General features: G+C 30.8%; 1 protein-coding gene across 1 annotated transcript; it reads left to right on the top strand.

Annotated features, from left to right (window-relative positions):
* The first annotated feature begins 1,742 nt into the window (after nucleotides 1-1,742).
* LOC139481920 (oxidoreductase HTATIP2-like) lies at nucleotides 1,743-19,500 on the top strand. The gene is made up of 7 exons (XM_071265467.1): nucleotides 1,743-1,908; nucleotides 9,937-10,126; nucleotides 10,909-11,016; nucleotides 12,039-12,176; nucleotides 13,938-13,999; nucleotides 14,468-18,421; nucleotides 18,719-19,500. The coding sequence occupies exons 1-6, from the start codon at nucleotides 1,772-1,774 to the stop codon at nucleotides 14,727-14,729; spliced, it is 897 nt and encodes a 298-aa protein (XP_071121568.1). The 5' UTR covers nucleotides 1,743-1,771; the 3' UTR covers nucleotides 14,730-18,421; nucleotides 18,719-19,500.
* Nucleotides 19,501-19,661: the final 161 nt, after the last annotated feature.

The following is a 19,661-nucleotide window of genomic DNA, read 5'->3' as shown; positions in this document are numbered from 1 at the left end:
ACTAAAATTTGATCTGTTTATTCAATTCAGAATAAAACTATATCATCACATGCATCATTGATGAAGAATCTTTTCACTACAACATAAATATGTATAAGTTGGTTCAAGACCGATTACATGAGCCAAATTATGTACTTAAAACCCAGAAAATCCTTCTGATATAACGACGTGAACATTATATTCCATGGCAGATTGTTTATGTTACTAGGTTGGTTGATCGTTATGGAATACCCATTTCACAGATGATATCGGATATGTTCCTTATGTCGTAAATACAATCCCATTGCCTTTTCACGAATATGACCTAACGAATTAAACTAATTTTTTTTCAAAAGTGATTATTTTTGAAAGGTTGTTCAATATTTCGCGGTGGTGTCTTGCCATGGCTTTGTTTGGACTTGTTTGTTTGCTTTTTGGCCTTTAATAATTTGTCCCTAATATTTTATTAACTATGCATTTGCATTCAGGTATCATAGTGTGTTAATTTACGTTTTTTGATTGAGTTAAGCCTCCCAATTGATATTTTATCATGTGTTTTTCTATGTTGTGATGTTATACTATTGTCTGAGAAAAAGGGAGAAGGTTTGGTACCATTAAAACGTTTAATCCCGCTGCAAATGTTTGCACCTGTCCTAAGTCAGGAATCTGTTGTACAGTAGTTGTCGTTTGTTTATGTAATTTATTCGTATTTCTCGTTTCTCGATTTTTATATAGATTAGACCGTTGGTTTTCCCGTTTGAATGGTTTTACACTAGTAATTTTGGGGCCCTTTATAGCTTGTTCGGTGTGAGCCAAGGCTCCGTGTTGAAGGCCGTACATTTACCTACGATGGTTTACTTTTATCAATTGTTATTTGGATGGAGAGTTGTCTCATTGGCACTCACACCACATTTTCCTATATATCTAGTTACCGGGTTTGTAACTGATAACACGAGCAACACGACCGATGCCACATGTGGAACAGGGTCTGCTTAACCGGCCTTCCTGAGCACTGGGACCACGTCCAGTATTTGTTTCGTGTTGCTAATAAGTCTTTAGTTTTCTATGTTGTGTCTTGTAATACTTGGCTGTGTTTTATGTGTAAAAGGGGGAGCTAGGATGAAATAAAAAAAGGCAGGACAGTAGTTTTGATTTAAAGAAGAAAAGGCAGGATGAGCAACTTACTAGCAAAAAAGGGAGGATGACAAATTATGAAGAATAAAATAGAATAGATTAGAATATTTGTATTCACCAAATTAAGGCCCTAGGAGAGCTTATATAGCATACAAACAATATTATTATAAACAACACCATTAGGCATATACATATGCATGTATATATGCAATTCACTAGCTGACAATAGATATGAAACATCTGTAATAAAAAAAAATACTACAGAAAACCCATCAAATAAAATTATTTTGACATAAAAGTCATTGACTTAAATGCACCAGATTAGGGTATTTTCACTAAAAAAGAAAAATCTCAATAATAAAAAAAAAACAAACGAATAAACAAATTAAAATTTATTACAACTAAAAAAAAAGCAGGACACAATTTTTTTTCCCCTCAACTCCCCCCCCCCCCCCCCCCCCTGATAATCAAATGGTAGCTTCCTTATATGACTTACACCAAGATTAAATTTATACAAAATATGTGGATGAATAATGTAATTTCGGTATTAAAACCTCGGAGAACCGACTATGTTGCTTCAGAAGTTGATTTTAAAATCTCTGAATCAGTGTTCGCAAAATACTGTAACCGGAAATGACATTTTTCACAAAATACACAAATGCAAATTCTGTGGTTCAAGTGTAACGAAATTATCCCAGGAGTTCTTATTGCACTTATCGCAATAATTCTTGCGTTAAGTGGATTCCTGATCTCCCGAGAATTACAGCCATTAAATGACACAGACTATCTTTGCAAGTAAGGCTTAACCTTCCTGTCGATACCATGCAGTACACTGGCCTACCAAAAAAATCAATATCTCCAGTGTCAGATCAATGTCTATTTTTGCCAATGAAAAAATTACACACAAGGTGCTGAGCTTATAATGATCTTTGCTGTTGCATGAGAGGAGGCCCAATGACTACCTAAGAGGAGACCTGTGCCAGTCATGATTCAGTGATTCCCTATGTAATCAATTTTGTTTTCCCACAAAAAGGGGGACCATGGTCCTGATACCCCATCCTGCACTAAACTAATTTTCTAAAAGCTAATGAGAAATTACCAGGAGAAATGGTGCATGGTATGAGGAATATTCAGCACAAGAGAGACCAGTCATGTCAATTATTGACCTTATGATCAGGGTCTGGCCCCTTCCCCACCCCACCCACCCCCTTAATTTGCCTCCAAGATTTTATGATTTGGGTCCCCTCAGATGAGTTAAACTTTGTCTTATAAAAAAGAAGATGTGGTATGATTTCCAATGAGACAACTCTCCACAAGAGACCAAATTAAATGACACAGAAATTAACAACTACATGGACATGTCATGTGTATAAAAATGTTTAAGTAACTGTACAGCCGTCAACAATGATCAAAGCCCATACCCTATAGTCAATTTGCAGTTCATCATGTTCATTAAACATGTTGCAAAGGGAATTTAAATTTTCTAACTAAAAAAAACCCATCTTGAAAACAGATTCCAGGCATGATATATCACAAATGATTAAATGCATGATACAAATACATGTAAATTCTCCTGCAATGAGATATTTCTCCCCCCTGGACAGATAGATTTAATACACATGTATTTAAAACTCTCAATATGCTCAGGACCAACAAGCCTTACCCTAAAAACTAAGATTTGATAATCAGTCAGGGGAGTTACTTGTACAAGTGATTTTTAAAATCACTTTCTCAAGTGATATTTTCAACATAATAAGAGTTAATTCCCTTTCATTACTTTTTAAAAATCACTTCTACCAGTGATTAGAAATATTTTTTAAAATCACTCATTCAAGTGATTATTATTGTTTGGAAAATCTTTAATAAGAAACCAGGATTATCCCTCTCTTTCAGAGGACAACATCACAACAGGGGTCTTCTTGACATTAAAATAACTATAAAAAAGGTAAAAATAAATAAAAAAACTAACTTGTAAAATTTATTTTCTGAGCAAAAAATAGCATTAGCAGTAGTACATGAATTACATGTTTTTCATAAAGCAGAGGTTTCAAACCACCAAAACTTAAAATATAAAAAAACAATTATTGCTGAGTTTGGCGGTAATATAAGCATTGTCTATATGTTGATAACATTTGGTTGAGGCAAATTTAAGTCAGAGAACAGAAACCAATTTTTGGACGAACAGACAGCATGGACAAGGGTGAAATTTAATGGCCCTACACTACAAATGGGCATAAAAAGGAACAGTAAGAACAATAATTATTAATAAACTTCAAATGCTTTGACCAAAAACCAACACAAACATTTTAACATACATTTGTCATGTTTGTAGAAAACTAAAGACCTGAGCAGTGATAAATAAGATTTTGCAGGTCATAATTATAATTTCTAGTGAAGTAAATTTATCATATGGAATATAATCATTCATAGTATTGATCACTCTTATAAATGAAAATAAAACACTTCAAAGGGTGTCTTTCATCACATACGTTTTGAAATAATGTATATCACTGGTACACATGATTTTAAATCACAGCACAGAGTTTTTTCATTCAATTAGAACGTAAATCACTTGTGGAAATGATTTAAAATCACTTTTGCAAATGATTTAAAATCACTTGTGCAAATGATTTAAAATCACTTAAGCAAATGATTTAAAATCACTGCACAGAGTGAATTAAAATCGGTGTTCATTTCTGATACCAGCAGTATTTTCAATTACTTTCTAGATGGTGAAAAACAGATATAAATTTTTTTTAATTCAAATTTAAAAAAAATAACTTTATATTTATCAATCATTTCAAATGTTTGTAAATCGTATAATTTCAGAGAGCTGAAACAAAATGTGTGGATTACAATAATTGAATCTTGGTAAAAAAGAGGTTCTTGACTGCTGAATCTTGTTATTTTTTGCTTAAATCTTTCTTCAATGATTATTTTTGCTTTTCTATATATATTTATAATGAGTGGCTTAAAAATACCATTTAAATGTCCTTTAATGAATTGGTAGCCATGTTTGTTGATGGATCAAAACTTCAGTCACCTAAAAAGGGGGGATGAATCGAGTGACTTTAATTTACTGTTCCTTCAGAGTGATTTCAATAGAACACTGGTTAAGAAGTGATTTCTGATTGGAAACCCCTCCCTTGTTAGACATCCAATATCAGAATATTAATCTTTTTATTTAATGACCAGGACTAATCATTGATTCAACTCCATTGCAGGTTGTCAAATTTTGCAGATCTAGATCATTTCAATCTTTTTGTCAGAATATAACTATTTCAACAAATTCAAATTCAGATAACTTTTTTGTTGTAATCTGGTTCAGCAAGGGGTCCTGCTGTCCAGCACAAGATCATTTACGAAGGAAATCAGATCAAATCTATATTTTTTATGCCCCACTTACGATATTAGAGGGGCATTATGTTTTCTGGTCTGTGCATTAATCCGTCTGTCTGTACCATGAATAAATGCATTGCATTTTTGTCAGGAACTACTTGCCAAGGATTTCAAAATTTGGTGTTAGGATTTATAGAAGTCAGCTACTTGTATACATTGTACCCAGTGATGTGTTTTCCAAATTCATCATTATGAATTCAGGGAAAGAAGAAGTCATTATCATCACTGTAAAAGTGTTTGGATTTGTTGGTATACATTTATATCACCATTATCACTGACAAGGTCAATTGGCTATAAATACCTTGTGTGCTATAAATGGTAAGGAACATGTGTACTAAGTTTTAAGTTGATTAGACTTCAGCTTCATCAAAAACTACCTTGACCAAAAACTTTAACCTGAAGTGGGATGAACGGATGCAAAGACGAATGGAGGAACAGACGGACTGACGGATGGACAGACAGAGGTAAAACAGTTTACCCCCCCCCCTCCAAGTTTTTAAAGCAAGATTCAACGCTATAGCTAGGGTTTAGAATAATAAAAATCACTTGTAATCATAATGGTTTAATCATTGCACAGTATGAGACCTTCATTATGGTCAAATCCTATGTTTTTGTACTGCTATGCATGCTTTTTCAATAAAAGTTTGACATCACAATGCATTTTTTATAGTTAGGAAAACCCATGCATGAGACCAGTATAAATAATAATGAAAATCACTTGTATAAATTATTTCAAATCATTGCATAAAAAAAATATAAATCACTTGTACAAATGATTTTAAATCATTGCACTGAGTGATTTACATGAATTAATATAAATCACTTGTACAGCTGATTTCAAATCACTGCACAGTGATTTTCAGTAATAGTTATGGTCAGATCATATATTAACAGTTTTCTTACTTATGAATTCGTACAATGCATGCTTTTGCTATGGAAATTGTGATGTCAAAATACATTCATTAAAAATAGTAAGAAAACCCATAAGACCAGGATAAATAATAGTGTTAATCACTTGTACAAATGATTTTAAATCACTGAGTGATTTCTGTGATGGTACAAATGATCTTGCTGCACAATGATTTTTAATAATTTGATATAACATGCATAAATCAGGATGTTAGATCAATTAAAACAAAAATGCAGACTCCCATTGATGTACAAGATCGTCAACAACAAAGAAGTGTACCTCCTATTAGACCAACTAGAGTATCTAGCAGGGGTGGATCTAGCCATTTTAAATTGGGGATCCAACTATGTCCCCATTCAAATGCATTGATTGGCCAAAAAGGGGGGGGGTCCCATCCCCAGAGGTTGCCACAGCACAGTCATCAGTGGAGGATCCAGAACTTTCATAAAAGGGGGGGGGGGGGCTCCAGTCATGCGTCAGTGATCCCCTATATAATCAACCAAATTCCCTATATAATCAACCAAATTTTCCCCACAAATCATTTGCAAATCAGGCCCTCCCCTGGATCCACCTATGGTCATTTGAGACATTCAAAACACAAATGAACAATCTCACAAAATATAAATAAACATTTGTTTTTATCCTGTATTAACCAAACAGAACCAAGTTGCCAGTATATATAGAAAGTTGAATGTGGACAGTATACACAGAAAAACATGTAAATTATTTGTTTACCATCTTTGATAAAAGAACATTATCTTGGCATGTAAGTTGTTATGGAGTTTGTTCATAAAGATCTGCTTTATTAAGTCTGAATTTATCAAATAAATATTTAATATTTTTGTTTGCAGTGTGAAGAAATTATGAAATTATAATAAATCAAGAAGGCACACAATGATTTCATATTTTTATTATTGTGCCAAAAATTTCTGACATTCTGATTTACATGATTTTGTTTCAAACTTTTTAAGTCGTCCGGAGTTATTCCCCTTTAAGTTAATTTCATTCCCAAAAATCACTTGCTGAAATGATCTTTTGTATCTGAATAAAAATATCACTCATTGAAGTGATTTAAAATCTTCAGAAGGTCCAATTTTCAAACCACGCAAGTACTTATATTTCTATCGAGAGTACATATTTTTTTCAACGTCAAAATGTAGTTTAAATGTTGAAGTTTATTGGAAAAATATTCACAGTACCAGCAAAAATCTTATAAAATCCCCAGACTATAAATATTTCAAGGCTATTTTTAGTCATTTTCAAGTAATTTTTGCAAATTCCTTTATTTTGTCAATGTTTACAGTGTTTCCCACCATATCTTTGGAAAACCATGTAGTTTAGGAACAATCTCACAAAATTACAACGAGCTACAAATTGGGGGAAGTTCAAATTTTCAAGTTTTTATACCTATAGCTATGTTTCTAAGCAAAAATAAAAAATCACTCAAATAAGTGATTTTAAAAATCACTTGTACAAGTAACTCCCCTGACTGATAATTGAATAATCAGAGTACTAGTGTTGAAATATTCCAACTCACAAGTGCACTTTATCCTGTTTATGCAGTGGTATAAAATTATAGTATACATGTAGGAACAGCATTTATATACAACAGAATGAAAACATAATAAATCTATACAGTTTCTGATATTTATATATATACACAATGTAGTATAAATAAGACTGCATACACATGATAATGATGATAATGTAGTTCTAGAATGGCAATATTCTTAACTTTAAAGTGGTACCCTACACATGTTATAACAGGAGATCTTAACATCGTTCAAGACCGAGAGTTAAAATCATTCCTCAGTAAAGGACCTAAATATCGTCCCCCGTCAATTATTAATTGGAATGAGTGTCGTAATATCATCAACGACTCACTCCATACTTACTGTATGAAATGGATAAAACGGGAAAAAGCTGACAAAAAATCTTTGGACTCTTTTTTTAATTCAGTAATGAAGATAGTTGATATACGTATTCAACATTTTAAAGAACATTTTACTATAAACAATAACCACAATAAACCTATTTCTCGTATCAAACATAAACTAAAAGAACTAGCCAAGGAATTTGTTTTTGTCCCGGCAGATAAAGCTGCTAATAATATTATTATCGTTTGACGTAAATTTTACATTGAGGTTCTGAAAAAGGAAATCACCAATTCACCAACATTCCAACTGACTCCATTTTCAGAAAACGAAATCTGTAACAAACATAAACTTTTAGCCACCGCTTTACAAGCAGAGCCAAATACAATGAAAGTCCCAACTATGTATTGGCTTCCGAAGCTACACAAAACCCCTTACAAATATAGATTTATTTCGTCTTCAAGCCATTGTTCAACTACTAAATTGTCTATTCTTCTTACCAGCACACTTGGTACAATTAAAAACCTGATAATAAATTGTTCAAATAAGGCCTTCGAAAATAGTGGAATAAATTACTTTTGGAGTGTCAAGAACTCGTTGGAAGTACTTGATAAATTGCATGCTTATATTGGTGATTTTGAATCTGTTCAAAGTTTTGATTTTTCTACTCTGTATACCACATTGCCTCACATTCTCATTAAGAAAAAATTCACACACCTAATTAAATGGGCATTCAAAAAATCAGAATGTGAATATATATGTTCAAACTCTTTTAGGTCATTTTTTAGTAGCAATAAACAAAAAAACTATGTTAATTGGACATGCTTTGATACTATATATGCCCTTGAATTTTTACTAGATAACATTTTTGTTCGCTTTGGGGATTCCGTATATCGTCAGATTATCGGAATTCCAATGGGGACTAACTGTGCACCACTTATTGCGGACCTGTTTTTGTATTGTTATGAGTTACAATTTATGACAAAAATAAGCAAAGACCCATCGAAACAACATCTGATAAACAAATTTAATAATACTTTTAGATATTTGGATGATATTTTGGCTCTCAATAATGACGACTTCAGTATGTATATTAATGAAATTTATCCTGTTGAACTTACTTTAAATAAAGCTAATACTAACAATGACCACTGCCCTTTTCTCGATCTTGATATCTATATCACTAATGGAAAGCTGAATACTAAAATTTATGATAAAAGGGATGATTTTTCATTTCCTATCGTTAATTATCCGTTTTTAGATGGTGACGTTCCCTTGTCACCATCCTACGGTGTTTATATATCTCAACTTGTACGATTCGCTCGTGTATGTAACAATGTTTTAGATTTTAACGAGAGAAATTTATGTATTACTGAAAAATTATTACACCAGGGTTTTCGATATCACAAACTAGTCAAAACATTTACTAAATTTTATCATCGGTATAAAGACATCATTCGTAAATATAGCTCAACATGCAGACTTCTAATACGTTCAGGTATTTCACATCCAATTTTTTATGGTAATATTCTTTATAAAGCACAAAGGTGTCAGTATTCACCTCAGAAACTTACAAAACCTTTGAATAGACTTATTAAGAAGGGATATAATTACGATACTGTTGTCAAGTCATTAAAGATTGCATATTTTGGCGTTAATATTGAGTCACTGATAAGGTCTTTGCATCGGAACTACACATTTTTTTTTTTTTTTTTTTAAACAGTTGTTGGCATGACACGGGTTATGTTCTTCTCATATATGTTATGATGGTATGATACTAAACCCCTAACGGGAAGGATTGTGCCTGATGTTCATATGATGAAATCATAATCTTTCAGTCAGTTTAATTGAAGTCTGGAGCTGGCATGTCAGTTAACTGCTAGTAGTCTGTTGTTATTTATGTATTTTTGTCATTTTGTTTATTTTCTTTGGTTACATCTTCTGACATCAGACTCGGATTTCTCTTGAACTGAATTTTAATGTGCGTATTGTTATGCGTTTACTTTACTACATTGGTTAGAGGTATAGGGGGAGGGTTGAGATCTCACAAACATGTTTAACCCCACCGCATTTTTGCGCCTGTCCCAAGTCAGGAGCCTCTGGCCTTTGTTAGTCTTGTATTATTTTAATTTTAGTTTCTTGTGTACAATTTGGAAATTAGTATGGCGTTCATTATCACTGGACTAGTATATATTTGTTTAGGGGCCAGCTGAAGGACGCCTCCGGGTGCGGGAATTTCTCGCTACATTGAAGACCTGTTGGTGACCCTCTGCTGTTGTTTTTTATTTGGTCGGGTTGTTGTCTCTTTGACACATTCCCCATTTCCATTCTCAATTTTACTTCAACTAAAATTAATTTGGCTCGTTTAATTTTCTTAAAATTTTGACAAAGTATTTACTATGACCCTTTGACAAAACTATAAAAAATTTAGAAAATTTGAACCAACTGTTTTATCAGAAAAATTACACTGGTTATCATGGTTATATAGCAGTTTGACAAACACTTATTTTGATCATTGAGAAGTTTAACATTCCCTTAACAACACAACATAATTAAAATGTTTAGCTGATTTTACAGAGTTATCTTCCTGTTGTGTTAGGTACCACTTTAATTCAAATGCAATTTTACCATCTTCTGTAGCATGGCATCGAACTCTGATACCAAGTTAGAAGAATTTAAGCACGAAGATCATACAGCTTTTGTTCTTGGCTATACTGGTGAAGTTGGCAAAGAACTTTTGAAAGAACTGAAGAGAACAAGACCTTTTAAGAAGATTGTTCTCATTGGACGTAGAATAATTGATTTGGATCCAGATTTTGGACCTGAATTTGTAAGTTGAATAAATGTGTATCTTCATTTATACATTATGTACTGTCTTCTACATACAGGTGTACATACATGTAGGATTTGTCCCTATACAATGTACTTTAAGCTTGTTTTTGATATTAAAAAAATATACTTATATTTACATGTACCGGTATGTAAAAATTGAAGAAGACAGTATGTACAAAAAAATGTAAGCATCAATGTAAAAATGAAAAAGTAATGTAAAAGATCATATAAAGAGAAACATTTAGAGTTACGTGTATACATATACTGCATATGTTTACGAATTATAGAATAATGGGTTCAACAGGTCATAAAACTATACAGTAAAATTATACAAAAAAAAAATACAAATAACAGAGTAATAAGCATGATGAGTTACAAGAACATTGAAGAATAGAAAGAATAGAGAATACTGTGCAATTACATGCTGACTTTGGCAAAATTATGTAAATATTAAAAACAAAAAACTAAACTTAGAAGTGAGAGTTATTGCATTTTGATGATGATTTTTATCATTATTTTTTTTGCATTTTTGCCTTACACATGCCTTATACATAATATATATCTTAAAATACATCCTAATTTTTTTTAAATGTATTTTGTTATTTTGATAAAAAAATCTAACAGATTAATATATTGATAGCTCGAAGTAATCAACAAAACACGATCTAAAACTAACGGTAATATATCATTATGAAGTAGCATATATATATATATATATATAACTAGTGTACATGGTGTACAATGTATGTACAAATGTACATGTATTCTTACTTATTTCAGGAACAAAAGAGGGTAGATTTTGATAACATTACTGACTATAAAGAGGTGTTTGATGGTATAGATACTGGATTCTGTTGTTTGGGAACCACCAGAGGAAAATCAGGTTCAGTATGTGTTTTATTGTCCAAGTACTAGACACAAAGAGTATTATATATATCCCCTTTATGTACATTGTGTAATACAGCACATGAAGATATAAAGACTACATAATTTCATGCAGTGGACATTAGCATTTAAGAATTGAATGCTTCTTTTTGTAACTTCATTGGGGTGTAAAAGCGTTGACCGAAGTACATTGGCGTGGAAGCGCTTTATACTAAAAATGTATGCACGGTCAACACTTTTACAATCCTATGAAGTTACAAAAAGAAGCATTCAAAACTTATAATTACATTTTTTAGCAATGATCATGAAAACACGAATTTTATTATTGTTTTATTTAATTCACCTGTGCACTTTATTTTGGGACCACATGTTATCATGAATGAAAAGTTTTATTGAGCAATGAAATTGCTTACAGAATAACACATGATGTGCAGTTAGCAAAACAGAATAAAGTATCATAATGAAACATACATTTAATGTAATTATACACGTATAAAAGGCACCTCCAGAAAAATAAAATCATGAATACAAATGAATAATGTAGCTGTGAAATTTGATCTCTTGTGGAGAATTGTCTCATTGATAATCATACTGCATCTTGTTTTTTATTTATATGGCTTATATTTTATATTTTATTTACTTTTTGTTTGGGGGGGGGGGGGGTATGGCTTACATTTAAATAAGGGAATGAACATACATACTTGAATTACAGTTGTGTGGGGATTAATCTGATGAATTGTACCATTTCACAGTGGTTTTACATTTTTTGGTAGTCTGGCACACATGCTTAATCAAAAGTTACTTTTTTAAATACATACTTCAAATATGTTTTACTATGCCTTTGGAACGACATTCTCATGACATTTACATACATCTACAACTAATATGGTCTCTGTAATCAGGGTCCAATATTACTATACATGTATATAATCATAAAATACATAAACATCTAACTAATTTGTTCATGTTGAGAACTTTATGATTTTATATAAATGTAAAATGCATTCTAAATAAATATTTTGTAGGAAGGATTTGTGAAAGTTGACCATGACTATATTTTGAACTCAGCTGAGGTTGCAAAAGAAAAGGGATGCAAACACTTCACACTAGTGTCCTCTCAGGGAGCAGATAAAAATGCTAATTTACTCTATACAAGAATAAAGGTATGTACAGGTCTGTCCAGCGAAATATAACCGCAGTGACATGATTGAATCAAGTGCAGGAGATTGTGGGTTTAAACACCAGTTATAACCAAAAACTTGAAAATAGGTAATTGACACTTCTGATCTAAGCATGTAGCATTTAGGAGTAAAACTAAAAGCAAAATTTGTCAGAATAATGCGTCTTTGAAGCATGTCATGTCCTTTTAGCATCCAATTAATAGAGAATAATACATCGTACATGGCAAAATCCGTATCATATGCCGTATCATCCCGAGGTACCAATATCAGCCAGAGGGCCTTTAGGGTCTTTTTTATAGTTGCATTCCTCGTGTCAGAAATATGAAAACCTGACGTTTGTGACGTCACATTCCAAACAATGACGTCATTCAATAAATTGCGTCACGCCCAAATGACCGTTCATTCAGGACCCATTTTGAGGGGGGAAAAAATAAATTCTGAAGAAGCTTGCATAAATTAAAACGGAGTTTATGTAAAAATGAAAAAAAATTTGTAGGGGTGTGATAAAGAGTGCAATAAAGGGTAGGGGTGTGATAAAGGATGTGATAAAGGGTATGATAAAGGGTTCGCATCAAAGTTGTGCGATATGGATTAAACAGCAGGCTATTTATCAAATATTCAAAACTACTGTATTTACTACTTAATACATGTGTATGATAAAAGTAAATACAATACACAAAACAAGATCAAATGAATATTATGCATTATCTCTTTTTTGTGCATTTTTCCAAAGATCTTTTTTGGTGATAAATTTTCATAGCATGCTATTTGCTTGAGATGGAAAATTGAAACATCATCATAGGTAAAATTGCGATTTAAACAGATTATCATTGGTCATCTCAACTTGATTGCTTTTCTTGCTTTTGCCGTACCGGCTCAAGCGAGAAAATCAATCTTGTTGAGATGATCAACGATAATCTATAAATATATGTTAATACAATACAGTATCATGTTAACAGAAGGTAATATAATGATTACACAAGGCAGTATATTGATTTAATACTGAAAAGAACAGACGACTTTTAAAGTGTAAATAAATGAAATTTTTGTACCTGGTTTTGTCTGAAAATTTAATTATATGAGGATTAATTTTCAAGACTTGACACTCTTGTTGTTAAAGGTATCATTTTTGTAGGGGTTTTCAGTGATATTGTTTGCCTTAAATTACAGCTGAAATTCAGCCTTTTCCCCTAGAGAAAATTCCCAATTACTAAAAAAAATGGCTTAAAATTCCTCCCAAAAAGGGTTACATTTTCCCCACACAGTGATGGCATTTGTAGTAATGTTTGTAATATTTATATCGTATTCATGTTATTTTTTTGATATAAAAAAGCACTTTTGAGATCTGGTTTTCTGTTCAGAATCATCATGTTGTTTGTAACACATGTAGTTTTCAATGCATAAAGTACCATCATTGCTTCTGTCTTTCCCTTCTCCGAAAAGTACCTTTCAGGTTGAAAATGTCTGACAACCAAAATATACATGAAAAAACAGTGCAAAAAAGACAGCAAAGGTCAGCAAAAAATTGGAGATGTGTTTAGAATAAAATATACAAATTTCCCAATTTCAATAAAAAATATGCATTTTCCCCAATAAAAAATGGTAGAGGTAGTTTTGAAAAAAGACAACAATATCACTGGTTTTATTTCCCAGGATAACATTTATCCTTGAAATACTGAAATTAAATATTTCAGAAAAACTTGAGCTTTTGATGATGTATCATATAATTACATTTTTTTACAGGGACAAGTTGAAGAGGAATTAAAAGTGATGCATTTTGACAGGCTTTCAGTTTTCAGACCAGGGTATGTTAAAAATAGCAATACACTATATTAAGTTTCTAATAAACAGACAATTTTTCTGGTGATATAAAAATAGTTTTAAGAAAGGCGATAGGTTTTGATAATTTGGTTGTGTAAGACCAATCAGGTATAACCTTTCTCTTAAAGTTGATGATTCTATGTGTAATGTTTTTATTTTTATGTGAAACCATTCAATCCTGGTCATTCATAAACATAGTCATTTATTTGATCCAGATTACAGGGAAATTACTCAAACTAAGTTTTACATTTGTACTACAAAAATGAGCAGTTATAAATTGTGAATTACTTCCCTTTATGGAAATTATTTTTGTTTGCTTTGTTTGCTAGAATTAAACTTGTGTAGTCAGACATTTTCTATTGTATTGTATGAAATGCAAATTAGTTGGTTTACAGTATGAAAATTTATAATACATAAAAAAAATCACATTTATTTTCTTATTTTAATTTTAGTGTATTGATGTGTGACAGAGAAGAAAGCCGGCCTGGAGAAGCCTTCTTTAGAACAGTACTTAAACCATTCTCTTATTTCTTCCCTACTGCTATAACAACACCAACAAATGTGGTTGCCAAGGCAATGGTCAGAGCCGCTGTCAGTAAATCAGAGAACACCACAGAACTCTTTGAAAATAAAGCCATACATGCTTTAGCTGGAAATGTCAAATGTAAAGTGAAAAAGAAGTCTACTAACTCAGATGCTGATGCAGATTTATAAATCGTATTTTTAATAAAAAATTTTGAAGAACACACTTTTACAGTTACCATGGTTACTGAGAACCATGAATATATATATATGATGTTTACTTTCCTAGATGCCTATGAATATCATGCAAGCATAATGATGATTCAATACAAAAAAAATATAGGGGTTTTCAAGAAAATGCTAGTAAATTTGGGTGATTCACCAGTTATCACCCTATTTTCACTTTGAATCTCCAGCCAGAGTGATTATTCACATTAACCACCTAATGTGTACTGTTATTCTTCTTAGACTCGTTACTATAAAATGAAAGATGGTATCTCAGTTTGAAATTGACCCCTTTGATAAAGATCATATTTAAAATTCAGATTTTAAGTCATTTTTTTGGATTTATATAATAATGTACAATTTTATTTTATTTGCACTTCAAAGTAATTCCTTTCTTTTTTTCAAATATTTTGGCATGGGTTTGTTGCAATTTTTTGTAAGGAACAAAACGTGTGTTGTGTATTTTGTTTTGTGTGTATTTATAGACTAAATTCTGTTATTGAGTGTGAAAAATACCAGAGTATAAAAAAGTAGTAAATTAATTTTTGATTTAAGTTTTTATATATATTATACTTATACTGCTTAAAAAAAATACTATGTGCCTTTAAGTTATTGCAAATTTTCGTATGAAATTCTTTATTGTATTTTCCTGAAGATATAGAAATGAACAAAAGTGGTTTGATTAAAATAAAAATTGCATTGGTGTAAAATCAGAATTAAACTTGCTTATTTTTTTGCAAATGTGACAAGTAAAATTTTTATATAAGCATTGAAATGTGAATTAAAGATTTTGTGTTGTTCAGTTTGTTCATTTTATTAATATTAGATACAGTAATCTTATTTAATTTGGCATTAGAAATATAGCTGCTCTCACTTTTCACTCAAATTATTGGTCTTTTTTAATTAAATGTTTGATGCATATCAGTTTGTATTTATGTTTCATTATTCCATTTTTTTAACCACTAATCATCGTGTATAAATTTTTTTATATATATAAGTATAATTTAATTTTGGATGTAACACGTCTTCTGATTGGCTGATGTTATTTTGTTATGATCCCAAAGACATAATTTAGTCATGTGACCGTGACGTCATCAACGTTTTTCATGGTTTTCTACGGTTTAAAATGGAATTTAGAATTAAATTATAAGAAATGACTGTAATATTTTTCTGTTTATTCGAAATAACATAAAAAATGTGGTGCACACTGTTAAATAACCCGCTACGAGCGTAATTCAATGTGCACCAAATTTTTTATGTTATTTCTTCAGACAGAAAAAATATTACGGTCATTCCTTAAATAGCTTAAGTTCATTTGAGTTCATAAAGTTACAAAATGAAATAATTGAAAATATTAAATTTATAATTAGTTGCTAATTTTGCTGTTTACTATTATTGCTATTGTATTTCACAATAATTTATTTCTGATTTGTTTCTTGTTTAAAAAAGATAAAGAGTACTGGATGGTTGGTCTTATAAAAACAATGACCGTCATCCGTGAAATTTTTATTTTTGAAATTCATCTTTACTATTGAAACCTACAATGTAACTTTTTTTAACTAAATGACAAATATCCTGGGGATAATTATCCAATTTTTATAACAATAAAAATTAGCTACTGCAAAGAAAATTTGCAATTTTAAATTCTGATGAAGATAAATCAAACTCAAACAAGCTAAGGGTCTGTTTTGAAGACAGTACTTTGACCTATAATAGGTTTACTTTCATAAATTGTGACTTGGATGGAGAGTTGTCTCATTGGCCCTCATTCCACATCTTCTTATATCTATTACACTATATTTTTGAATGTATGTTGAACTTTATATAATTGTGTTGTGGAATAAAGAGGGTAAATTAATCAGGGACGTGGAATAAAGGAGGAAAAGAAGGGGGAGCTTCAAAAATATTACCAATAGGCAGGACTGTGTAAATGAGCACCCTTGTGTCACCCCTCATATCAAATTGCAATTTTTGTAGTAAATCCTCTTAATATAACTATATCATAATCAGCAAACAATTTCATAATATTAAAAGTATCCGTAGAAACTAAATAAAATAGTAAATAAACACATCACTTTCAATCAGATCAAAGGGACATAATCAAAAACAATTTGCTGAAAATGAACCAATTTTTTTACGCTTTTTTTCTAATGTATTTTTTTTTATATTGCAACAAATCATAATTTGGTATTAACTACTTAATAATTCTTTATATTGTAATAACCAGTGCACTTTACTGGTTTGGAAACTCAATTGGATTTTTTTTAAATTTTCTTCATTCAAGAATTTTGTAAAAATGACTCTGTGCATTTTAAATTTAAAAATATGTATTTTCGGGTATCATTTAAAAGAAATCATGTCTACAGTACAAGATTCTTAACAAACTCTATTTTTTGCCAATCATTAAAAAAGAAAAATTCTGGTTTCCGGTTAGTTTTTAACCTTGATCCATTTGTGTATTCAAGCATCTGACATTTAACATAATGTGATACATTAGTGTGTTTTTGTGCATTATCAATGCAATCATAATCAATGTATTTAGCAATTAACATGACATCAATATTAAGACTTAAAAACTTATGTTTTTCAACTTAGTCCATGTGTCTTTATTGAATTATTAAATATGGGAATATTTTATTTTTGTTAGGAAGGAAGTAGTTTTGTCTTACCTATGACATGTGTTATTGAGGGAGATTTACACGTGTAGTTTTTCATCTTTTTTTGGTCAAAAGCTTGTGATTAGATTAGTTAAATAGGATTCGGTTTTAGTGAGTCATTGATTGATGGTTTTTGCACCTATTTCAGTAAAACATGATTTCCCCAAAGGCTATAGGTTGTTATGTGTGTGGTGAGATTAGTTTTTTAGAAATCAATTTTGGTTAGTTAACGGTTCATGGTGTGTATATATAGGGAAATTGCATAATTTTCAATAACGGTTTCCTGTTATTGGAAACAATGCTGTTATTTAAATTGGGGAGGGGGACTTAGAATTTGTTTCTGAATTTGAAATTAAAGAGGAGTTTTCATACCAAACAATTGAAGCATTGTAATGGTTATTTTCAATGTTTACTAAGCAAAGCCTATATTTATCAACTATTTTTTTGCACTTTTGTTGTTTTATAATTAGTTTATATCATTGGGCAGGGATCTCTTTGGACTATAAAAGAACTTTTACCAGGACAAAACCCTGCAAATCATAACTTCAATTATCAAAATATTTCATTTTGTAAAATATCTTGAACTGTTGTTACAGAGTGTTATTTAAGAAATCTTGGACAGTGATGTCAATAACAATTGCAGTCTTTGTGCATGTCACAACTTAAAAGAGTTAAACAGGTATAACATGATAAAGAAGTCCCATTTGAATCATATGTAATGGTATTAATAAATTAATTTCCCGCGTGAGATTAAACTTGATCAAAATCATTCCTGTTTTATGTGTATACATCTTGTAACAATGTGTTTTTGTGTCACATTGTGTGATTTTTGTTTTTGCATTTTCAAATGTATGCAAACACTTTCTATATTATTAAAAATTTATGAGAAATAATATGGAATGAGGTCACAAATTATTAGTTATTTAAAATTGTTTTATAAATCTTGATCTTTTTGTATGATAACTCTTAACGTTGTTATGCTGAAATAATTTAATTCTGGATGTAACGCGTCTTCTGATTGGCTGACGTTATTTTGTTATGAGCCCATAGACATAATTTAATCTTGTGACCGTGACGTCATCAATGTTTTTTCAAGGTTTTCTACGGTTTAAAATAGAATTTAGAATTATATTATAAGAAATGACTGTAATATTTTTTCTGTCTATTCGAAATAACATAAAAAATGTGGTGCACACTGTTAAATAACCTGCTACGCACGTTATTCAGTGTGCACTACATTTTTTATGTTATTTCTTCATAGACAGAAAAAATATTAAAGTCTTTCCTTAAAGAAAATAGTATTCCTAAATCAAACAATATTAATATTTATTTGAATAGCTACCTCTTATAAGTTTGATTTTTCTTTCCTTATTTTTCACAAAAAGCTCACATGATAAGTGGAAGGTTTAGTATTTTATACTAAATTTGAGAATTGAATGAGAGCATCTGTTCAATTCAATGCAAAAATTAACACTAATTTGTACCTGGGTGATTTCTACTCACAGTAATTTGGTGGGGTTTACACCCGGAAGCAGATACAGTAATTTAAAATTGCAATCACCTGGTGTTTGCAATGAGAGTATTCTAATACATAGAACATATTCTTGAATGTTAATGTATCAGGCAAATATATTTAACTAAATATAATCATATAAAATCTCATCTTGAGATTCAAAAATATCCATGCAACATCAAAATTAATTATCTCCCCTTAAACATCAAAGATTTTAAAATAAATTACAGTCAAGGTTTGTCAAATAAAACAATATGTTTAGCTTTTTGGTTGAACTTAGTACGCAGAAGTTCAACATCTTTGTTAGATATGTAATATAAAGCAAGATTGTGAGTTTGAAAATAAAATGTAATATGATGTTTCTCAAGGGAGATAATTATATGTATCTTTAACTGGTAATTCAGCTTGAACTAAGATTTTAACTAATCATGTCAAAATTCATTTCTATGCAATAGGGGTATTTTGTTGAGCATCATTTCATGTATTTTGTTTTGTTTTTATTAACAGATATTTATTGTCCTACATGTACACAAATTTTTTGAAAATAATTATTAAACCTGTAACCTTGCATTGTTGTTCTTTTATTGTAACACTAGTGCTGAGAACATTTAATAGTTTGTTTGCTAGGATTATTTGGACTTTCAGCTACATGGTTGTATAAAACTGAGGCCAGTTTTTATAGGTAGAAGAAGTCAGAGTACCAAGAGAGAAAAGCCAACCTATGGCAGG

Source organism: Mytilus edulis, chromosome 7, assembly GCF_963676685.1.
Source record: "Mytilus edulis chromosome 7, xbMytEdul2.2, whole genome shotgun sequence".
Classification (NCBI taxonomy): domain Eukaryota; kingdom Metazoa; phylum Mollusca; class Bivalvia; order Mytilida; family Mytilidae; genus Mytilus; species Mytilus edulis.
Note: the sequence above shows the minus strand (reverse complement) of the source record. Positions and strands in the feature narration are given on the sequence as shown.